This window comes from Oncorhynchus gorbuscha, linkage group LG13 (genome assembly GCF_021184085.1).
Source record: "Oncorhynchus gorbuscha isolate QuinsamMale2020 ecotype Even-year linkage group LG13, OgorEven_v1.0, whole genome shotgun sequence".
Taxonomy (NCBI): domain Eukaryota; kingdom Metazoa; phylum Chordata; class Actinopteri; order Salmoniformes; family Salmonidae; genus Oncorhynchus; species Oncorhynchus gorbuscha.
The window spans coordinates 24,620,301-24,645,494 of record NC_060185.1 but is presented as its reverse complement, the minus strand read 5'-3'; the positions used below and the strand labels follow the sequence as shown (position 1 = coordinate 24,645,494).

Sequence of the window (25,194 nt, the reverse complement as noted above, 5' to 3'; positions counted from 1 at the left end):
TGGTGGATAATCCTGCAGTCAGCATGCCAATTTTACACTCCCTCAAAACTTGAGACATCTATGGCATTGTGTTGTGACAAAACTGCACAATTTAGTGTGGCCTTTTATTGTCCCCATCACAAGGTGCACCTGTGTAATGATAATGCTGTTTAATCAGCTTCTTGATATTCCTCACCTGTCAGGTGGATGGATTATCTTGGCAAATGAGAAATACTCACTAACAGGGATGTAAACAAATGTGTGCACAAAAATTGAGAGAAATAATGTGTGTGTGTATGGAACATTTCTGGGACCTTTTATTTCAGCTCATGAAACATGGGACCAACATTTTACATGTTGCGTTTATATTTTTCTTCAGTTTAGTTAACCGTGAACACACATCAATCAACACTGTTTAGATAAATTACTGACTTACTCAAAACTAAAGCACAATGATGACAGTGAAATGAAAATAAAGACACAGAATTGTTACAAAATAGCTTTATTTAGTTACAATATAAACACTTTGAAACATGATGATTTGGATGGTGCTTTTAAAATGTGCGTGTTCCAGCAAAAAGTTACTGAGCTGTATAGTACCGGTCATACCCCAGCATTCTTTGCATAGGAGTGTAGTGTCCAATAGAAGGGCTCCATGGAGATGAGAGATCTATATAGAATAGATATCCCTTCAGTAAACATCCATGGGATTCCATGTAGAGGAGCGGACTAGAGTTCCATAATAGTCCCATTAAACAGATTGCTGGATTTTCATATTTTAACTGTAAACTTAAGGTCACATTTCTGATTCTGTATTAAAGACAAAAATGGTGATTTCAGAAAAGAAAAACTTTTACTGAGCTCCAATGACTTGGCAGTGTCAGACTTCAGTCCCCTTTAAGCATTATTATTTACTTTTTGGCCAGTGCAACACCTTTCATATTCATAAGGAGGATAGGGGAACGGAGGAAATACACTACATCACCAAAAGTATGTGAACATCTATCTGCTTGTTGAACATCTCATTCCCAAATCATGGGCATTAATATTAGAGTGGAGCAACAGCCCCCACTCTACTGGGAAGGCTTTCCACTAGTTGTTGGAACATTGCTGCGGGAATTTGCTTCCATTCAGCCACAAGAGCATTAGTGATGTGGGGCACTGATGTTGGGCCATTAGGCCTGGCTCGCAGTCGGCGTTCCAATTCATCACAAAAGGTCAGGCCTCTGTGCAGGCCAGTCAAGTTCTTCCACACCGATCTCAACAAACCATTTCTGTATGGACCTCACTTTGTGCACTGGGGCATTGTCATGCTGAAACAGGAAACAGCCTTTCCCAAACTGTTGCCACGAAGTTGGAAGCACAGAATCATCAAGAATGTCATTGTATGCTTTAGTGTTAAGATTTCCTTGCCCGAACCATGAAAAATAGCCCCAGACCATTATTTCTCCTCCACCAAACTTTACAGTTAGCACTCTGCATTTGGGGAGGTAGCGTTCTCCTGGCATCCGCAAAACCCAGATTAGTCCGTTGGACTGCCAGATGGTGAAGCGTAATCATTACTCCAGAGAAAGCGTTTCCACTGCACCAGAGTAATGGCGGTGAGCTTTACACCACTCCAGCCGATGCTGGGCATTGTGCATGGTGATCTTAGGCTTGTGTGCGGCTGCTCGGCCATGGAAACCCATTTCATGGAGATCCATTTCATGAAGCTCCCAATGAACAGTCCTTGTGCTGACATTTCTTCCAGAGGCAGTTTGGAACTCGGTAGTGAGTGTTGCAACCGAGAACAAAGGATTTTTAGGTGCTACGCGCTTCAGCACTCGGCGGTCCCGTTCTGTGAGCTTGTGTGGCCTACCAATTCACGGCTGCACCGTTGTTGCTCCTCGACGTTGCCACTTCACAATAACAGCACTTACAGTTGACTGGGGCAATGCAGAAATTTGACGAACTGACTTGTTGGAAAGGTGGCATCCTATGACAGTGCCACGTTGAAAGTCACTAATCTCTTCAGTAGGGGCAATTCTACTTCCTGTTTGTGTATGGAGATTGCATGGCTGTGTGCTCGATTTTATACATATCTCAACAACGAGCATGGCTGAAATAGCCAAATCCACTTATTTGAAGGGGTGTCCACATACTTTTGTATATTAGTACAGCTTTGGGGAAGGTAAGTGGATCCTTGAGCTTTGTCTAAGTAGCACTTCTACCTGCAGCAATTTGGTAAGGGGATGAGGGTTTAATCAGGGATCAGTTGGTGAGAGTTCAGGTGTTAGAGGTCAGTGGTGAGGACAGGTGTAACCCCGTGTATGAGCAGGGTAGGACCCAGGTCCTCTGTGAGCAGGTCTAGCTGGCGGAGGTAGGCCGTGTAGTGCTGCGTGTCAGCCGGGGGGTGGGGCAAATACAGGAAACGCACGGCCGGAGGGGGGCAGGCCTGATCCAGGATCAACCTATTAACCGCCAACAGATACTCATCCGACAGCCTTGTGGCATTGCTAGGGAAGCTATTTATATTGTCGTTATCTCCTTCCTCCTCCTCAAACAACCCCTTCTTTCCCAGCCCCTCCTGCGCTCTCTGTGACTGGCGGGTAGGCCTCCTCTTGCCCGCCTCACCCTGCCTCTGCCAGTGTAGCGCCACCTGCTGGTCCCAGGGCACAGTGTACACATTGGCTTTGATCCTCAGTTCCTTCAGCAGCTGACCCAGCTTTTCCTCAGAGCCTCGCAGGCTCCGCCCTTCCTCCACACATAGAAAGAGGCGGAGTCTAGCATGGCGCCACGCGCGGACCATGTTGAGGACACAGGCAAGCTGGAGCAGGAAGAGTGAGCAGGTGTCTACATAGCTGGAGCTGTCTGGTCTCAGCAGGTTGACGGGCCACACGTCCACGTACAGAGCACCCTTCCCTGGGGACGAGGAGATGGTTGAGGCCCGGTCGAACTGGTGGAAGTAGCGGGCTAGCGCTACATTCTTCATCATCTTCATGGCATCTGCGATCACCGCCACGTATTCTTGGGGTCCCATGACTTTTCCGTTTTCCCCCATACCATCATTGGATGGCCGCAGGGTGGGGAAGTGGTAGGGCGGGCGTTCGTCCTCGGGGTCCTGAGTGGGGACGGTGGAAGTGAGGGCGGGGTCAGTGAGTTTGTCTTTGGGAGTGCAGTCATCATAGAAACCCAAGACCAATGTGTTGGGCCTCATCCCACCTAGAGAGACAGAGGGAGAGATGAGTGAATGGGTGTGATTGTAAAAGAGGTGTATGAATGACAGTTGGGCCAGTTACAGCTAATAGAGTGCATGGTATCAGAGAGTAGTGAATATAATCATTGACCTAGGCCAGAGATGAAGAGTAGATGTTGGACTCCATGCCGTACTGAGTCAGCCAGGGTGAGGTTGACAAATGCCTTGATGTTGAGGTGGTCCACCAGAGACAACCATGAGTCATAACGGCACTGGAGAGGGTTGGACGGTAACGTGTCTGAGAGAAAGAGCGAGAAGGGGTGGTGGGAGTATCGATCGAGAGAAAGAGAGCGAGAGGGGGGGTGAGGGTAGGATGGAGAGAGCGATAGAAACAAAACATCAATATCTGTGCAAACATTTTGGCTAGGGGCCATTATCTGCCAAGTCCTCAGAGAATACGAGATTAAGTTATTTCTCTGTGTAGTGACCTGATTGTGCAGTGCCACAGAAAAACATAAGACACGAGAGAGAGCGCAAGAGGCGCCCCGAGAGAGCGCGAGAGGCGCCCCGAGAGAGCGCGAGAGGCGCCCCGAGAGAGCGCGAGAGGCGCCCCGAGAGAGAGCGAGAGGCGCCCGAGAGCGCGAGAGGCGCCCGAGAGAGCGCGAGAGAGGCGCCCGAGAGAGCGAGAGAGAGGCGCCCGAGAGGCGCCCGAGAGAGCGCGAGAGGCGCCCCGAGAGAGCGCGAGAGGCGCCCCGAGAGAGCGCGAGAGGCGCCCCGAGAGAGCGCGAGAGGCGCCCCGAGAGAGCGCGAGAGGCGCCCCGAGAGAGCGCGAGAGGCGCCCCGAGAGAGCGCGAGAGGCGCCCCGAGAGAGCGCGAGAGCGCGAGAGGCGCCCGAGAGAGGCGCGCCCGAGCGCGAGGCGCCCGAGGCGCCCCCGAGAGGCGCCCGAGAGCGCGAGAGGCGCCCCGAGAGAGCGCGAGAGGCGCCCCGAGAGAGCGCGAGAGGCGCCCCGAGAGAGCGCGAGAGGCGCCCCGAGAGAGCGTGCGAGACACCACTGCTATACTGAACGGTTATTTGATAATTTGTGGTCCACCTGATTCTTGCCATTTTCCTTCGACCTCATTAACGAGCGGTTTTCGCCCACAGGACTGCCGCTGACCGGATGTTTTTGGTTTGTGGCACCCTTCTCAGTAAACCCTAGGCACTGCGTGAAAAGCCCAGGAGGCCGACCATTTCTGAGATACTGGCACCCATGGTTTATTTAGCGAGCTACGACAATGTGACTCACTGTCAGAGCGAACCATTTCTAGTAAGCAGCCTGGCTTACCACACATATAGCTTTAGTTACTGTACTAGCCAAGTCAGAGACATACTTCTTCAAACATTGGTTTGACATCAACTCAGTCGAACACAATTCCACTAGACATTCACCAACAAGCCTGAACTGTGATGGATGACAGAGGTATTCAGCCACTCTGGGAGAATAACAGAAGGGAAACGTAAAAGGCTTCTTTATTATTAAAAAGCAAACATCTGTGTTTCCTCTTACCCAGGTCTCCCAGCTGTACATGTCCCAGGACATAGAGACCACTCTTCTTGATGTCGTTGATGAAGGTGATGAGACCTACACTGCTACGAGGGTTAGACACCATCAGCAACAGCTGGGGTCTCCAGAACTTCACATGGTCCTTACGCACGTCCAACATCAACAGGTACTTACGCACCTGGAGGGAGAGACCGAGAGTTGCGTTACAACAGAGCTGTATACTGTATAGCATTGGAGCCAAACCTTTTTTCAGTTACTGTACCACTAACTGAATTTTGCTCTGCCCGGAGTACCCCCTCAAACATTTTACCAGTAGACTTATGGTCTCATGAGCCTTCTCAAGTACCCCCTGTAGATAGGCCAAGTACTCCTTACTATGGTTAGGAACCACTGATCTATAGTGCATACACAATAGTTATCAGGACTGGAATGCTAAATGGTAGCAACATAGATGTAAGATCATAATTTGACCAATATTGTCACAGCAAAATAATCCTGCCGCAACAGGACTGACATTTTTGGCCATAATTTTTCTTAAAATCGATGGTTAGGCTATTAGCCAGCCAGAAGTAGGCGACATGAAAAGTGCAATACTGTTAATATAACAATGTGTTAGTGTGGGATTTAAGTTAATTTAAGTAAATCACTAAGCTCATCTGCGGTTCCTGCACTGCAGTAAAATTCTTAGCAACAAAAGCGTAATCAAATTAAGATCCTACATCTGTAGTTTGGTTGCCAAGGCATGTTGCTACTATTGTAGCATAGTGGCCAGATTCTTTGGCAAACTCCCCAGTTGTTCATTGTTATGCCATACATGTTCATATGTCATATAGTCATGGCCAAAGGTTTTGAGAATGACAAATATTAATTTTCAAAGTCTGTTGCTTCAGTTTGTATGATGGCAATTTGAATATACTCCAGAATGTTATTTAGAGTGATCAGATGAATTGCAATTAATTGCAAAGTCCCTCTTTGCCATGCAAATGAACTGAATCCCCAAAAACATTTCCACTACATTTCAGCCCTGCCACAAAAGGACCAGCTGACATCATGTCGTTGATTCTCTCGTTAACACAGGTGTGAGCATTGACGAGGACAAGGCTGGAGATCACTCATGCTGATTGAGTTCAAATAACAGACTGGAAGCTTCAAAAAGAAGGGTGGTAATTAGAATCATTGTTCTTCCTCTGTCAACTGTGGTTACCTGCAAGGAAACACGTGCCATCATCATCATGGCTTTGCACAAAAAAGTGCTTCACAGGCAAGGATATTGCTGCCAGTAAGATTGCACTTAAATCAACCATTTATTGGATCATCAAGAACTTCAAGGAGAGCGGTTCAATTGTTGTGAAGGCGGCTTCAGGGCGCCCAAGAAAGTCCAGCAAGTGCCAAGACCATCTAACGTTGATTCAGCTGCGGAATCGGGGCACCACCAGTACAGAGCTTGCTCAGGAATGGCAGCAGGTAGGTGTGAGTGCATCTGCACACACAGTGAGGCGAAGACGTTTGGAGGATGGCCTGGTGTCAATAAGGGCAGCAAAGAAGCCACTTATCTCCAGGAAAAACATCAGGGACAGACTGATATTCTGCAAAAGGTACAGGGATTGGACTGCTGAGGACTGGGGTAAAGTCATGTTTTCTAATGAATCCCCTTTCCGATTGTTTGGGGCAGCCGGAACAATGCTTGTCCAGAGAAGACAAGGTGAGCGCTACCATCAGTCCTGTGTCATGCCAACAGTAAAGCATCCTGAGACCATTCATGTGTGGGACTGCTTCTCAGCCAAGGGAGTGGGCTCACTCACAATTTTGCCTAAGAACACAGCCATGAATAAAGAATGGTACCAACACATCCTCCAAGAGCAACTTCTCCTAACCATCCAGGAACAGTTTGGTGACGAACAATGCCTTTTCCAGCATGATGGAGCACCTTGCCATAAGGCAAAAGTGATAAGTGGCTCGGGGAACAAAACATCAATATTTTGGGTCCATGGGTCCATGGCCAGGAAACTCACCAGACCTTAATCCTATTGAGAACTTGTGGTCAATCCTCAAGATGTGGGTGGACAAACAAAACCCCACAAATTCTGACAAACCCCAAGCATTGATTATGCAAGAATTGGCTACCATCAGTCAGGATGTGGCCCAGAAGTTAATTGACAGCATGCCAGGGCAGATTGCAGAGGTCTTGAAAAAGAAGGGTCAACACTGCAAATATTGACTCTTCGCATCAACTTCATGTAATTGTCAATAAAAGCCTTTGACACTTATGAAATGCTTGTAATTATACTTCAGTATTCTATAGTATCTGACAAAAATATCTGAAGACACTGAAGCAGCAAACTTTGTGAAAATGAATATTTGTATCATTCTCAAAACTTTTGGCCACGACTGTACATTATGTATATGTATGGTATAACAAACCACAGAGGAGTTGGCTAAATCAAAAACAAATCCGGTTACTACTGGCAACTAGAAACCATGGTGTACATGGCTTAAGTTGGCCACTCTCGCTGCATAAAACCCTTCCTTTACCTTCTTCGTACATGTGTTCCTATGCACATCCCACACAACGCCCCTTGTCTGCAGAGTGAGCGTGTGGGTCTGTCTGTGGTCTAATCAGAAGGATTCCACCACTGCAGACATAAATTGGATCCAGAATCCCATTAAGACATGAGACTGTGGTAGAGACTGCAGACCATGGAGTGTGTAGGAGGGGTGTGTAGTGGTCATGAAGAGACAGTTGGCATTATGGAATGGCAGTACTGCGACCTCCCATCATATTCTCATTACATAAAATCACAGAGCTGTAATTATATCTACAAGACCAATGTTGAAACATTCCACGTCTGGAACACAAACCTTCCTATCCTATATTAATTCCTGTTACATAGCCAACCATAGAAATAATGAGCAAATACTAGGTCCAAATGGCCACCAATCTACAGATATTCAAGACAATGGGCCTATTAAAAATCTCTGAAAACATCATGTTCCTTCCACCCTTCCATGGTGTGATCACTGAAGGGATGACTTCCATGGCGTGATCACTGAAGGGGCATGACTTCCATGGCGTGATCACTGAAGGGGCATGACTTCCATGGCGTGATCACTGAATGGGGGCTGACTTCCATGGCGTGATCACTGAAGGGGCATGACTTCCATGGCGTGATCACTGAAGGGCATGACTTCCATGGCGTGATCACTGAAGGGACCTGACTTCCATGGTGTGATCACTGAAGGGGCATGACTGCATATGTGTAAGATGTGTAGTCGATTCTAGGTTTCACTTAGTATCCAATCTCCCTAATTACTGATCTAACAAAAGTATTTCAAAAATAAAACTCTATGATACACGGTTTACCGATTACCAAAACCCCACGTGAATAATTTGTGTGTGAATGCATGTGTATGTATGTATGTTTCTGTGAGAGTACGTTTTGTGTGTGTACATACAGCTAATGATGATAATGCTAAACAAACATTATCATTAGAATCATTATCAAATTTTTTGCCAAACCGAGAGTTCCTGGAGTCAACGTGCTTCTGCCTCCTCCACTCATCTACCGCTCCAGCTGTCCCTCACTCCGTCCCTCTCGGGATCCATCTCCATCAGTCTTCTGATAGATCATATTTTCTTAATCCCTCCCCTCTCACCACCCTATCCCCATGTCATTGCATTTGCATCTTTTCTTAACTTCGACATTATTTTCTATCCGCCCACCAAGAAACTCATGTCTTTTTCTTTCATGTCAATCACTCCTTCAATACGATCCCCATCCCTCAAGACTATCAGCTTATATCTCCTTGCCTGTATCACATGAATTTAATCTTCTTCTGTCTTTCCTCAATGTCACCGATCCATACTGAGCACTGCCAAAACATGCACCCTCGTAATCCCTCCACACACACAAGTTAGTTTAAACTAAGTGTCTCCGCATTCCTCGTGTTTCCCTCTCTCCCTGGGGATGGGGAGAGGAAGCATTGGAGAAAGGCTCAATAAGTTAAGTGGCTGTAATAATGCTCCTGGAGCAGCCTAGCTTTTGACAGGCTCCTGGCACTTCACTGCCCAGGCAACCGTCCCCTTGGCAACAGTCCCTCCTGGCAACACTAGAGCAAAAGGCTTGTAGAATAGAGGACAAATATACAAATACTTTGGGATGATAGGCTCTGGCGATATATTGTATATACCATATTCCCGGGGTATTTGGAAATAGCCACAGGATGGTTTTTCAATACTGCCAATACCATTGAAACTATTCATTTGAAGTGTTTCCATACATGTTTATATATGCAGCTACTTTAAGTAAATACCTGCAATACGTTAAGAGATGAAGCTGATTGTGTTCTTTATTTCAACAGTCACATTATTTTACGTTGTGAAGCTTAGCATAATTCCCCAGAACAGATGAGCCAGAAAATAGCTTCATTTTCATCAGATGACAACCAAAGTGCAACGCTATTTTGCTGGCAAACACACAAGTAAATGAGCTTACAATGAAAAAGCAAGGTATTTTTTTGCAACAATGCATGGCCATATTTCTAATGTTTATCATATCAAATTTGATTTGTCACATACAGTTGAAGTCGGAAGTTTACACACACCGTAGCTAAATACATTTAAACTCCATTTTTCACAATTCCTGACATTTAATCCTAGTAAAAATTATGTCAGTTACGATCACTACTTTATTTTAAGAATGTGAAATGTCAGAATAGAGAGAATGATATATTTCAGCTTTAATTTCCTTCATCATATTCTCAGTGGGTCAGAAGTTTACTCAATTAGTATTTGGTTGCATTGCCTTTAAATTGTTTAACTTGGGTCAAACGTTTCAGGTAGCCTTCCACAAGCGTCCCACAATAAGTTGGGTGAATTTGGTCTAATTCCTCCTGACAGAGCTGGTGTAACTGAGTCAGGTTTATAGACCTCTTTGCTCGCACACGCCTTTTCAGTTCTGCCCACAAATGTTCGATAGGATTGAGGTCAGAGCTTTGTGATGGCCACTCCAGTACCTTGACTTTGTTGTCCTTAAGCCATTTTGCCACAACTTTGGAAGTATGCTTGGGGTCATTGTCCATTAGGAAGACCCCATTTGCGAGCAAGCTTTAACTTCCTGACTGATGACTTGAGATGTTGCTTCAATGGAGCCACAATTTTCCATTCTCATGATGCCATCTATTTTGTGAAGTGCACCAGTCCCTCCAACAGCAAAGCACCCCCACAACATGATGCTGCCACCCCCGTGCTTCACGGTTGGGATGGTGTTCTTCAGCTTGCAAACTTGTAAACTCCTGACGCACTGGAATAGTGATAGTGAATTATAAGTGAAATTATATGTCTGTAATCAATTGTTGGAAAAATGACTTGTGTCATGTACAAAGTAGATGTCCTAAACGACTTGCCAAAACTAAAGTTTGTTAACAAGAAATTTGTGGAGTGGTTGAAAAATGAGTTAATGACTCCAACCTAAGTGTATGTAAACTTCCGACTTCAACTGTACACATGATTAGCAGATGTTAATGCAAGTGTAGTAAAATGCTTGCGCTTCTAGTTCTGACAGCGCAGTAATATCTAACAAGTAATCCAACAATTCCCTAACAACTACCTAATACACACACACCTAAAGGGGTGAATGAGAATATGTACATATAAGTATATAGATGAGTGATGGCCGCGCGGCATAGGCAAGGAGCAATAGATAGTATAAAATACAGTATATACATGTGATATGAGTAATGCAAGATATGCAAACATTATTAAAGCGGTATTATTTCGAGTGCATTGTTTAAAGTGACTAGTGATCCATTTATTAAAGTGTCCAGTGATTGGGTCTCCATGTAGGCAGCAGCGTCTCGGAGTTGGTGATTGAGGTTTAGCAGTCTGTTGGCCTTGAGAAAGCTGTTTTTCAGTCTCTCCGTCCCAGCTTTGATGCACCTGCACTGACCTCACCTTCTGGATGGTAGCGGTGTGAATAGGCAGTGGCTCGGGTGGTTGATGTCCTTGGATGATATTTTTGGCCTTCCTGTGACATTGGGTGCTGTAGGTGTCATGGAGGGCAGGTAGTTTGCCACCAGTGATGCATTGTGCAGACTGCACCACCCTCTGGACAGCCTTGCGGTTGAGGGAGGTGCAGTTGCCGTACCAGGCTGTGATACATCCCGACAGGATGCTCTCGATTGTGCATCTAAAAATTTGTCAGGGTTTTGGGTGACAAGCCAAATTTCTTCAGCCTCCTGAGGTTGAACAAGCGCTCTTGCACCTTCTTCACCACACTGTCTGTGTGGGTGGACCATTTCAGTTTGTCGTTGAAGTGTACTTACAAATGTTGTCCCTTCGATGTGGATAGGGGGGGGGTGCTCCCTATGCTGTTTCCTGAAGTCCACGATCAGCAGTGGCGAAGGGTGCTGCGCTTGCGCGTAGCACAATCAATATGCTGGAAGAATTTAGGTTGTTAAATTCCCCAGTTACAACAAATGCAGTCTCAGGATGTATGGTTTCCAGTTTGCATTTAGTCTAGTGAAGTTCCTTGATGGCCATCTTGGTGTCTGCTTGAGGGGGAATGAACACAGCGGTTATAACTATAACCTAAGAGAATTCTCTTGGTAGGTAAAATGCCGGCACTTGATTGTAAGGAATTCTTGATCGGGTGAGCAGGACTTGAGTTCCTGTATGTTGTTATGATTACGCCATGAGTCGTTAATCATGAAGAATACACCCCCGTCCTTCCTCTTCCCAGAGAGGTGTTTATCTCTGTCGGCGCAATGCATGGAGAAACCCGGTGGCTGAACCGATTCCGACAACATATCCCGAGAGAGCCATATTTCCGTGAAACGGACATGTTACAATCTCTGATGTTTCTCTGGAAGGCAACCCTTGCTCGAATTTTGTCTACCTTGTCAAGAGACTGGACATTGGCTAGTAGTATACTTGGAAGTGGTGCGCACGTCTACGGAGCCTGGCCAGGTGGCTGCTTTGTCATTGTTTTGGGTCGACTACTGGAATTCGCTCCATTGTCCTGGGTGGTGGTCCGAACAGAGGATCCGCTTCGGGAAAGTCATATTCCTGGTTGCAATGTTGGTAAGTTGACATTGCTCTTATATCCAATAGTTCTTCCCAGCTGTATGTAATAAGACTTAAGATTTCCTGGGGTAACAATGTAAGAAATAACACACAAAAAATACTTCATACTTTCCTAAGAACTCGAAGGGAACATCTCTGTCGGCGCCTTACTGGAACCAGCTACAGCTACATTCCCTAATGTTTTAAAGTTAATATAGAATTTTACCGGAGAAAAGCAGGCTGGCTACACTGAGATGAGAAAAGTACCAGAGAAAAGTAGCTACACACCAGTCAGAGCGGAGTCTGCAAAAAGAATGCCTGTTAGAGAATTCTCATCCGAATGGAGACGTGCAACTGAAGCACAAAATAAGTCTGATGCCAAACAGAAATTACAACAAGAAGCATTTTATATCTGCGTTTAGAAAACGTAGCAAGATTAGTTTTTATTTATTGCGTGAAAAACAGAATTCTGCATTAATGCAACCCCTAAGTTTAACTAGCTACTTATTTTAGTAAAAGGCTGAATTAATAAGGTGACAGGGCATCATATTGTGCCCTTTGGATGAGTTCTGTACAGCGATTAATGCAAAAAATATTTGGTCCTTTGCACAATGTCTCTCGTTCACATTCGCTTGGAAATGTCCAAACTCACCAAAAATGACATTCGATAGCTCCTACCTCCAGTACATTCGGTAAGTATTCAGACATTCCCCTTTTCCACATTTTGTACCAGCCATATTCTAAAATGTATTAAATAGAAAATCTTCAATCTGCACACAGTACCACATAACGACAAAGCAAAAACTGGTTTTTAGAAATGTTTGCAAATGTATTAAAAATAAAAAACAGAAATACCTTATTTACATAAAAATTATTCAGACACTTGCTATGAGACTCAAAATTGAGCTCAGGTGCACTCGGTTTCCATTGATCATCCTTGATATGTTTCTACAACTTGATGTCCACCTGTGGTAAATTCAATTGATTGGACATGATTTGGAAAGAGACAGTCTATATTTGGTCCTACAGTTGACAGTGCATGTCAGAGCAAAAACCAAGCCATGAGGTCGAAGGAATTGTCTGTAGAGCTCTGAGACAGGACTGTGTCGAGGAACAGATCAGGGGAAGGGTACCAAAACATTTCAGCAGTATTTAAGACCAAGAACACAGTGGCCTCCATCATTCTGAAATGGAAGAAGTTTGGAACCACCAAGACTCTTCCTAGAGCTGGCCGCCTGGCCAAACTGAGCAATTGGGGGAGAAGGGCCTTGATCAGAGAGTTGACCAAGAACCCGATGGTCACTGACAGAGTTCCTCTGTTGAGATGGGAGAACCTTCCAGAAGGATGGCCATCTCTTCAGGCCTTTATGGTAGAGTGGCCAGACGGAAGCAACTCTTCAGTAAAAATGCACACGACAGCCCGCTTAGAGTTTGCTAAAAGGAACATAAAGGGCTATATACACGTATATACATGTATATGCATGTATACACATATATATACACACATATATAGTGCCTTGCGAAAGTATTCGGCCCCATTGAAATTTGCAACCTTTTGCCACATTTCAGGCTTCAAACAAAGATATAAAACTGTATTTTCTTGTGAAGAATCAACAAGTGGGACACAATCATGGAGTGGAACAACATTTATTGGATATTTCAAACTTTAACAAATCAAACTGAAAAATTGGGCGTACAAAATTATTCAGCCCCTTTACTTTCAGTGCAGCAAACTCTCCATAAGTTCAGTGAGGATCTCTGAATGATCCAATGTTGACCTAAATGACTAATGATGATAAATACAATCCACCTATGTGTAATCAAGTCTCCGTTTAAATGCACCTGCACTGTGATAGTCTCAGAGGTCCGTTAAAAGCGCAGAGAGCATCATGAAGAACAAGGAACACACCAGGCAGGTCCGAGATACTGTTGTGAAAAAGTTTAAAGCCGGATTTGGATACAAAAAGATTTCCCAAGCTTTAAACATCCCAAGGAGCACTGTGCAAGTGATAACATTGAAATGGAAGGAGTATCAGACCACTGCAAATCTACCAAGACCTGGCCGTCCCTCTAAACTTTCAGCTCATACAAGGAGAAGACTGATCAGAGATGCAGCCAAGGGGCCCATGATCACTCTGGATGAACTGCAGAGATCTACAGCTGAGGTGGGAGACTCTGTCCATAGGACAACAATCAGTCGTATATTGCACAAATCTGGCCTTTATGGAAGAGTGGCAAGAAGAAAGCCATTTCTTAAAGATATCCATAAAAAGTGTCGTTTAAAGTTTGCTACAAGCTACCTGGGAGACACACCAAACATGTGGAAGAAGGTGCTCTGGTCAGATGAAACCAAAATTGAACTTTTTGGCAACAATGCAAAACGTTATGTTTGGCATAAAAGCAACACAGCTCATCACCCTGAACACACCATCTCCACTGTCAAACATGGTGGTGACAGAATCACGGTTTGGGCTTGCTTTTCTTCAGCAGGGACAGGAAAGATGGTTAAAATTGATGGGAAGATGGATGGAGCCAAATACAGGACCATTCTGGAAGAAAACCTGATGGAGTCTGCAAAAGACCTGAGACTGGGACGGAGATTTGTCTTCCAACAAGACAATGATCCAAAACATAAAGCAAAATCTACAATGGAATAGTTCAAAAATAAACATATCCAGGTGTTAGAATGGCCAAGTCAAAGTCCAGACCTGAATCCAATCGAGAATCTGTGGAAAGAACTGAAAACTGCTGTTCACAAATGCTCTCCATCCAACCTCACTGAGCTCGAGCTGTTTTGCAAGGAGGAATGGGAAAAAATTTCAGTCTCTCGATGTGCAAAACTGATAGAGACATACCCCAAGCGACTTACAGCTGTAATCCCAGCAAAAGGTGGCGCTACAAAGTATTAACTTAAGGGGGCTGAATAATTTTGCACGCCCAATTTTTCAGTTTTTGATTTGTTAATAAATGTCGTTCCACTTCATGATTGTGTCCCACTTGTTGTTGATTCTTCAAAAAAAAATACAGTTTTATATCTTTATGTTTGAAGCCTGAAATGTGGCAAAAGGTCAAAGTTCAAGTGGGCCGAATACTTTCGCAAGGCACTGTACACACACACACACACACACACACACACACATTTGCATACATTTCTAAAAACCTGTTTTTGATTTGGAGAAAAAAAATCTATTGAATCAATTTTAGAATAAGGCTGTAACGTAACAGAATGTGGAAAAAGTCAAGGGGTCTGAATACTTTCCGAATGCACTGTATGTATAATTTTGTGAGCTAGAGTGCCTGTCTTTGCAATTAATTTATTTTCATTTGTGCTCGTTAACAGACTTAGCTAGCAGCTTCCATGGAAATTAGTTATTATTTGTGCTAATTTTGTTAGCATTCTGGTAGACGCCGAATGGGATTTTTGCCCCCTTGTATACGAACCTGGTAATAGGAGAAATTCCGAGATGATGTCAATGTTCTGCAGACTGATGTAGCTGAGGTAGTGGATGTAGAACAGAAGTGTGTGTGTACCTGGTGGAAGATGAGAGCCTGGCTGATATAGCCCCAGCTGCTGGTAGGGCTGAGGTAGTGGATGAGCAGCAGTAGAAGCAGCATGAAAGCGATGGAGGCTGAGGCGTAGATAGCGTTGATCAGGAACATCATGATAGCACAGCCCACGATGCCCAGCACACAGGTGTGCCAGGTGAAGTAACGGAAGGTGGGCCTGGAGGGAGAGGAGAGAGGGTTTACACACACACACACACCTTTGCAAATGCATGTGCTTTTAGAGAAGCAAATGATCTTATTTTTTCTCTCGCTTTTCCCACTCTCACTCACACACAAGCAATCTAAGTGAATGTAAAGCTCTAAGCATGATAAACAATTGAAGGTGAGTCAGTGTATAGAAAGTGATTGGGTTAATTATGTGCACAAACTCATTCAGTCTTAGACTAACTGCATCTACTGAAAGGTGTACAGTTCAGTGTGTAGTGTAGTGTACATGCATTGTGTGCATTTGAGAGAGAGAGAGAGAGTAAATGAGTGTGTTAGTTAATGTGTTTGTGAGCATATAATTAGAATACTAGAATGGACAGGAACCTACACGCCACATATTTATTTATATACTGGATTCTTGACAGCTCTCTAATAAACACTGAGTGTATAAAACCTTAGCCCCACCTGCCCTTTCCATGGCAAATTGACAAGGAGAATCCAAGTGAAAGCTATGATCCCTTATTGATGCCACTTGTTAAATCCACTTCAAATCAGTGTAGGTGAAGGGGAGGACACAGGTTAAATAAGGATTGTTAAGCCTTGAGACAATTGAGACATGGACTGTGTCGGTGTGCCATTCAGAAAGTGAAGGTGCCAGGTGCACCGGTTTGAGTGTGTCAAGAACTGCACCGCTGCTAGGTTTTTCACACTCAACAGTTTCCCGTGTATCAAGAATGGTCCACCATCCAAAGGACATCCAGCCAACTTGACAACTGTGGGAAGCATTGGAGTCAACATGGTCCAGCATCCCAGTGGAACGCTTTCGACCGTAGAGTCCATGCCCCAATGAATTGAGGCTGTTCTGAGGGCAAAAGGATTTCAACTCAATATTAGGAAGGTGCTCATAATGTTTTCTACACTCAGAGTATCCACTGCTGTTCACATCATTCTTAGTTTAGCTTATGTAAATATGTATCGATTGCATTAAAAAAAATAATATTCTAGCTGTTTGACATCTGACTGCATTGTTAGGAGCTAGTAACATATGCATTTTGCTGCGCCGCTATAACACTTGCTGAACTGTGTATGTGACCAATAAACTTTTAGTCAGGGAGTTGGTCAACCATAGATTTCCAGTGGTGTGATAAGATAAAATTCTTCAAGTTCATTTGATACAATCTGCACTTTATATGTTTGTTAGCCAGACAGTTTTAGAGGACTGCCAATATTCCAACATTCCATTAAAACAATGCAGTCAATCCACAGACAAACGGTTTCAAATCAGTTGATAAGGACTTAGACAAGTTGTAAATGCAACAAGTACTGATATTTTATCATATAATAACACAAGCTTTCCAAGAAAACATTGAGGGCTCTAATTTAACAAACCGTAAGCAAGTGCTATAGGTTCAAGGGTTAGTCAGGAATATTATTTTCCATTTTCACTATCCCAATTATGAATGCACTTGCTGGCGTTGTAGTGAAAAGGCTGGGTTTTGATGAATAAACAAGTAGTGGGTGTGTTGAGGCGTGGCCCCTCACTGGCCAATCAGCACATGCTCCATTGTGAAACATTTGGTTGCTTCAAGTTGTGCATTTATTGTCTTTTACGTATTGCCTTGGAATCAACTCAATTCCAAAGTTAGTTTGTTAAATAGCTTATACAAAGGAAATAACATAATGTAGCCCTATCTATACTAAATGCATTAACTTGAACCCATTTGCATTCCACATTGTTCTAATTAATTGCATGGATTCAATAGCATTCACACGGACATAGGGGCTAGACCTACTATAAATTGCATTACGGCTGAGCATGGACACGCCAAACATCAATGAGGAAGATTAAATTAATTATTGATAAGGTCTAAAAACATAATCAAAACAACTCATTTTAAATAGGCCATCACACTTACAGGCACCATCATTTCTCCCCGTGGGCATAGAATATTAAAACGCAGACTATGGAGGGTTTTACACACATCCAAACATTTCACAGTAGCTGGACAAAGATCCAATATAAAGATAAAGGGAGAAAGTCCACACCTTTGTACTGCTCCCAAATAGGCCTGTGTTTTATGAACATCATCAGAACCATCTTACAGATCAGATCACATTCACACATCTCCAGAAGTTGCATTGCATGTTCGCCACAGACGTAGTCACAATAAAACCCGGAAAACTACTCTAATAAGATTACTTGTTTTTATTTTAATTATATTACAACAAATCCCTTTTTTACAACAATAAATGTAAAAATGTAATGATATCATAAAAATCGGCAGGATAAAACACAGATGTTAAACCAGCCTTTGTTATACAGTAGTAGGCCTAAGGGAGGGCTTGGGTTTTGAAAAAACAAAAATGTGTGGACACCCCTACCGAGTGGCACAGCTCAGTGCTAGAGGCGTCGCTACAGGCCCTGGTTCGATTCCAGGCTGTATCACAACCGGTCGCGGCTGGGAGTCCCATAGGTCGGCGCACAATTGGCCCAGTGTCGTCCGGGTTAGGGTTTGGCCAGGGTAGGCTGTCATTGTAAATAAGAATGTTCTTAACCTTTATTTAACTAGGCAAGTCAGTTAAGTAAATAAATACGTGGACTCAGCTATTCCATCCACACCTGTTGCTGACAGGTGTATAAAATCGAGCACACAGCCATGCAATCTCCATAGACAAACATTGGCAGTAGAATGGTCTTACTGAAGAGCTCAGTAACTTTCAATGTGTCATTGTCATAGGATGCCACCTTTCCAACAAGTCAGTTCGTTACATTTCTGCCCTGCTAGAGCTGCCCCGGTCAACTGTAAGTGCTGTTATTGTGAAGTGGAAACATCTAGAAACAACAACAGCTCAGCTGTGAAATGGTAAGCCACACAAGCTCACAGAATGTGACCGCTGAGTGCTAAATCACGTAAAAATCATCTGTCCTCGGTTGCAACACTCACTACTGAGTTCCAAACTGCCTCTGGAAGCAAGGTCAGCACAATAACTGTTAATTGGGAGCTTCATGAAATGGGTTCTGATGTTCGAGCAGCCAAATGCAAGCCTAAGTTCACCATGCACAATGTCAAGCGTCGGCTGGAGCGGTGTAAAGCTTGCCACCATTGGACTCTGGAGAAGTGGAAACGCATTCTCTGTAGAGATGAACCACCCTTCACCATATGACAGTCCAACTGACAAATCTGGGCTTGGTGGATGCCAGGGGAACGCTACCTGCCCCAATGTATAGTGCCAACTGTAAAGTTTGGTGGAGGAGGAATACTGGTCTGGGGCTGTTTTTCATGGTTCGGGCTAGGCCCCTTAGTTTCAGTGAAGGGAAATCTTAATGCTATAGCATACAAATTACATTCTAGACGACTCTGTGCTTCCAACTTTGTGGCAACAGTTTGGTGAAGGCCCTTTCCTGTTACAGCATGACAATGCTCCCGTGAACAAAGTGAAGTCCATACAGAAATTATTTGTTGAGATTGGTGTGGAAGAACTCGACTGGCTTGCAGAGCCCAGACCTCAACCCAGAGAAGACCTTTGGGATGAATTGGAAGGCGACCGTGAGCCAGGTCTAATCACCCAACATCAGTTCCGACCTCACTAATGCTCGTGGCTGAATGGAAGCAAGACCCTGCAGAAATGTTCCAACATCTAGCGGAAAGCCTTCCCAGAAGAGTGGAGGCTGTTATAGCAGCAAAGAGGGACCTACTTTATTTTAATGCCCATGATTTTGGAATGAGACTTTTGAGGAGCAGTTGTCCACATACTTTTGGTAAGGCAGTGTATGAAACCAAACACAAGCAATTGTTACAGGTTACAAATAACTTCTAAAATACGAGGTTCACCGGGATTCACATTTCTCACTTCATGATGGGCATGTGCACGTACATCATGGACAGGGTTTTACACACATCCAAAACAGGACCTGCATGGTCAAAACAATGTGGGCCTGCCTGCAATGCATTGGTAAAAAGGGGATTTCAGTTCACCGTTTTACTCCTTTCAAATTTTATATTTTAATAAAACGTTGGCGATTAAGATTTATTTCCAAGCGATCTCAGGAGCCAAACCCTTTAGACTACTTTGTGATTGCTTTGGGCAGGACAAAAAAATCCTTCATTGAGGAGAGGCTATGCCAAATCAAAAACAAAATGGGAAAGAATAGTTTATGTTTCTAAATACAAAGAATACAGGCACCAAAAGCACCTTAGGCTGGTCTTGCTCCATGCTCATATGGGCAGTGTGCATCGTGGCTGGATAGGCTGAGTTTCCACGGTCAAAATGTATAACATAAACAACTGGGTTACCGCCAAAACCAGCTTTTGGTTAATCTTAAACATCCCTATCAGCGCCGTCTGAAATTAGCACTTTGGATCATGTTAAGACATACCTAAAATATTTCCACCCCTCCCATTTTTATAACTTTTGCAAAAAAAAAAAAAATTTTTTTTGATTTGTCATTATTGTATTGTGTGTAGATTGATGATGAAAAAAATATTCCATCCATTTTCGAATAAGGCTGTAAATGTAACAAATTGTGGGAAAAGTCGAGGTGTCTGATCACTTTCCGAATGCACTGTATGTGTGTGTGTCAATGAGTGTGAGCGTGTCTGATGTATGCATTTGCGTGCGTTTGATGCATGTGTATGCCACACCTGAGCTCCCCATGAGGGCAGGTGCAAACAAAGGTAGGGTCATTGATCACATAGCGACCCCAATCTCCTGCAATAACATCTTCAGCAGATAAACAGCTATTAAGGCTAGCTACTATAATTACCATCCAAATGAACAGGCTTGGGCCCAGCTGGGAGAGCTAGGCTACGCTAAAAGACTTACCTTCATTAACAGAGTGGAATGCACCTGAGCGCTAATTGATAAGTAGCTCCCGCTAAAACGTGATGGGAGAGAGAGAGAAGATTAGAAAAGGAGAGGAGTGTAATGACTGTACCACTCTCAGTCACCAGAGAAGAGTGAAGTACACTACATGCTTGTTGAACATCTCATTCCAAAATCATGGGCATTAATACGGAGTTGGTCACCCTTTACTGCTATAACAGCCTCCAGTCTTCTGGGAAGGCTTTCCACTAGATGTTGGAATATTGCTGCGGGGACTTGCTTCAAGGTCAGCCACAAGAGCATTAGTGAGGTCGGAACTGATGTTGGGCGATTAGGCCTAGCTGGTAGTCAGCGTTTCAATTATTACCTAAGGTGCTCTATGGGGCTGAGGTCTGGACTCTGTGCAGGCCAGTCAAGTTCTTTCACACCGATCTCGACAAACCATTTCTGTATGGACTTCGCTTTGTGCATAGGAGCATTGATAAGATTTGCCTTCACTGGAACTAAGGGGCCTGACTCAAACCATGGAAAACAGCCCCAGACCATTATACCAAACTTTACAGTTGGGACTATACATTGGGGCAGGTAGCGTTCCCCAAACCTCTGTCAAACCCAGATTCAGCCGTCGGACTGCCAGATGGTGAAGCGTGATTCATCACTCCAGAGAACACGGTGAGCTTTACACCACTCCAGCCGATGCTTGGCATTGTGCATAGTGATCCTAGGCTTGTGTGAGTCTGCTTGGCCATGGAAACCCATTTCATGAAGCTCCCGATGAACAGTTCTTGTGCTGACGTTGCTTCCAGAGGCAGTCTGGAACTCAGTAGTGAGTGTTGCAACCGAGGACAGACAACTTTATGCGCTTCAGTACTCAGCGTTTCCATTCTGTGAGCTTGTGTGGCTTACCACTCCACGTATGAGCAGTTGTTGCTCCTAGAGGCAGTTGTTTCTCCTAGAAGTTTCCACTTTACAATAACAAAACTTTCAGTTGACCGGGGCAGCTCCAGCAGCGCAGAAATTTGACAAACTGACTTGTTGGAAATGACGCATCCTATGACGGTGCCACGTTGAATGTCACTGAGCTCTTCAGTAAGGCCATTCTACTGACAATGTTTGTCTATGGAGATTGCATGCCTGGGTTCTTGATTTTATACACCGGTCAGCAACGGGTGTGGCTGAAATAGCCGAATCCTCTTATATGAAGGGGCATCCACATACTTTTGTATATATAGGTGTAGCTCTTCTTTCCCCTACCTTTTGCTCAACTTTCTCTCCACACTTTCCATTTGTTTTAGCTCTAATTACACATAATTTGTTACCCCCAATGTCTTACTTTTCAATCTTATACCCCCCCCCCTTCTCTCAGTCCCTCTTACTCGCTATCCACTCTCTCTCCCTCCCTGCTGGAGTCATTATGTTAAAAGCTCAACCTGACTGCTCTCCCTTTCTTTCACTCTCTCCTTTGGTCTCTTTAATCCCTCTCTCATTAGTGGCAGTGTGTCGCTGGCACTCCCCATGTCTCTCCCCTCCTCTCTCGCATACCAATCATTTCCCAATGACTGATGTCACTTGGCTGATGTCACTTGGCTACCAATCATTTCCCAATGACAACCAATCATTTCCCAATGACTGATGTCACTTGGCTACCAATCATTTCCCAATGACTGATGTCACTTGGCTACCAATCATTTCCCAATGACTGATGTCACTTGGCTACCAATCATTTCCCAATGACTGATGTCACTTTGCTGACATTAGCAAAAAAATAATGTCCACCATCAAGTATTGAGAGAGGGAGGGGACACGGCAGCCAGCCAAAAGACACATCATGATTAGATGACATAACTGTGCAATGGCCGACCATCACATTAAAACACCCTTGCTCTGCAAACACACACTTGACTCAAGTGCACACAAAGCTGGCAGATCTATAAATACAATGTCAGTGAGTGCTCATTCACACATTACATGTCATTTGAGAAGTAATTAGAGTAATCTTCACAAAATGTACACTCAGACTGACTGCATGTTAATAACAGAGCCTAGCCTTCAAGTCTTACTCAAAAATATAGCCTGTGTGTGTGTGTGTGTCTAGGCCACTCAGCCCTGTCCTCTAGTCTAAACCCAGTAGTCAGTCCCATCAGTAGTAGAACATACTGACCCAGAGGAGCGCTCTGAAAAACTGGAGCCATTTACTGATAAAGCTGCAGCCAACAGCCCTTTCACGGCACATTCAGAACGATGAAGAGTAGTGTGTTGGACACAGTGAAAACACACACACAGATTCACACATCCCTTTACACGCTTTTCTCACACAGAGGACACACGCACACACTTAACAAGCGGACAGCTCTTCCGCTACATCATAATTCAGTATACTGCTCCCTGTCAGCTAAAACACCCGTGTGCCAAATTTAGGGGAAAGAGGAAATATTTCTGCTAAACGAGTTATGCTAATTACAGAGCAGTTCTCAGGGGAGAGACGCACTAAATGGCTTTAAATTATTTCCGGCTGGAAAGAGACGCAGGGAACACAACAAAAACACCCAAAACCCAATACCAGCCCTGCGACACACAGCAACAACAGGCTAATAGAATTAAGGAAGTGCCCCACAGCAGCCAGCCAACCACGCACCTTATCAGCACCCCGCCCGAATCTCATCGGCCAATAGGGAGGGAAAAGTTTGGTTCACACACACACACACACACACACACACACACACACACACACACACATATATATATATATATATAAAATTTGTTCACTTAAAATACCCTTGACACATGGACAAGCACTGATATGGACAGAGAAGTACAGGGATGCAGGAACTTGTAGAGATAGTTTCCCCTCTATGAAAAATGAGTTGTGATTCAGATGTGTTCACATACCTACCCAGGCACACATTAACAGCATATATTAGAGGTGCACAACATTATTTAGGTAATGCTCTAAGACTAACTGAACTGTACTGTCTGCCGGAGTGAAAGGGGGTGGTTCTTTGTGTGTGTGCTGTGGATATTGCACATCAATATCGCACTTTAGATAAAAATTGGATGAATTGTGCAGCCCTAGCACACATCAACGTTAAGGATTCACCATATTCAACACACACTTATCTGCATTCCTTCTGAGATGTGCAGCTGGGAGAGGTGGACAGTTTGTGTCTTAATTAGCAGGTGACCACAACACCCAGCTGGCATACAGTGGAACACTAACACACTCAACACCATCAGACGGGGGGCAGCATGTGTGTGAAAGGAAGGGAGAGAACCAGAGCGAGACGGGGGGAGAGATATGGAGGCGATCGAGAGAAAGACATGACGGACAAGAGGGAAAGAGATGGACAAGAGGGAAAGAGATGGACAAGAGGGAAAGAGATGGACAAGAGGGAAAGAGATGGACAAGAGGGAAAGAGATGGACAAGAGGGAAAGAGATGGACAAGAGGGAAAGAGATGGACAAGAGGGAAAGAGATGGACAAGAGGGAAAGAGATGGACAAGAGGGAAAGAGATGGACAAGAGGGAAAGAGATGGACAAGAGAGAAAAATAAAAAATAACAATAATTGAGGGAGAGAAGTCATGCAGAAGAACAGCTCCTGACTTATAACTTTCTGGTTGTTAATCTCTCTGGGATATGTGGGACGGTAGCGTCCCACCTCACCAACAGCCAGTGAAATTGCAGGGCGCCAAATTCAAAACAGAAATCCCATTATTAAAATTCCTCAAACATACAAGTATTTTACACCATTTTAAAGATAAACTTGTTGTAAATCCAGCCAGTGTCAGATTTCAAAAAGGCTTTACGACGAAAGCACACCAAACGATTATGTTAGGTCTTCAATAATGTTTCAACCAGAGAATTCCTTTGTCTGCAGAAATGAGGCAAATGGAACGCAGCTAACTCACGTGAGCGTGATTGATCAGCTCATGGCACCCTGCCAGACCCATGACTCAATCAGCTCTCATTCGCCCCCTCCTTCACAGTAGAAGCCTCAAACAACGTTCTAAAGACTCTTGACATCTAGTGGAAACCTTAGGAAGTGCAATATGACCCCATAGACACCAGATATTTGATAGGCAATGACTTTATAAACTACATACCTCAGATTTTCCACTTCCTGGTTGGATTTTTTCTCAGGTTTTTGCCTGCCATATGAGTTCTGTTATACTCACAGATATCATTCAAACAGTTTTAGAAACTAGCACTGGAGTTCAACAAAAATCTTAAAGATGTTAACGTCATCATTCTGCAGGAGACATGGTGTAAGGCTGACATTGTCACTCACTGTCCCCACAGGCTACAGAGAGGTAATTGTGCCGTCACAGAAACACAGCTTTGTCAATAGAGGCAGAGACTCTGGAGGACTGATCATTTGGTACAAATCCAAACTACAAAATTCAATTGATCCCCTCAAAATTGGTAAATATCACATTAGGTTAAAACTGAAAAATAACTTGTACTGACAGAAAAATATGTGTTCCTTTGCACAATATATATCCCCCCTCAGAATCCCTATATTACTCAGAGGAGATCTTTCCCACACTTGAGGAAGAGAAAGAACATTTCCAGGCCCAGGGACAGCACCGTCAACACCCAACAACAGTGACAGCACAGTCAACAAAAATGGAAGGGATCTATTGCAGCTCTGTAGAAGCCTGGGTCTGCACTAAGGTCCCTTTTTGATGTTCTGTGATTGATTTGCACTTTCTGCACCAAAGTACGTTCATCCCATGGTGTTTATACTGTGTACTATTGTTTGTACAGATGAGGTCTGAGGTTTTGGCTGATTTTTTTTATTTTCCCATGATGTCAAGCAAAGGCACTGAGTTTGAAGGTAGGCCTTGAAATACATCCACGGGTACACCTCCAATTGACTCAAACGATGTCAATTAGCAG

The 25,194-nt window shown here is 44.1% G+C and overlaps 1 protein-coding gene across 1 annotated transcript in view; it reads right to left on the bottom strand.

The window, feature by feature from the left end:
- Positions 1-1,408: 1,408 nt before the first annotated feature.
- LOC123992606 (solute carrier family 12 member 9-like) overlaps positions 1,409-25,194 on the bottom strand; it is a 59,934-nt gene continuing 36,148 nt past the window's right edge. Inside the window, exons 10-13 of the mRNA XM_046293881.1 lie at positions 15,290-15,482; positions 4,702-4,876; positions 3,306-3,452; positions 1,409-3,180 (exon numbers count right to left, since the gene is read on the bottom strand). Of these exons, the coding sequence (XP_046149837.1) occupies positions 2,252-3,180; positions 3,306-3,452; positions 4,702-4,876; positions 15,290-15,482 (1,444 nt within the window). The 3' untranslated portion in view covers positions 1,409-2,251. The remainder of the gene's footprint in view (positions 3,181-3,305; positions 3,453-4,701; positions 4,877-15,289; positions 15,483-25,194) is intronic.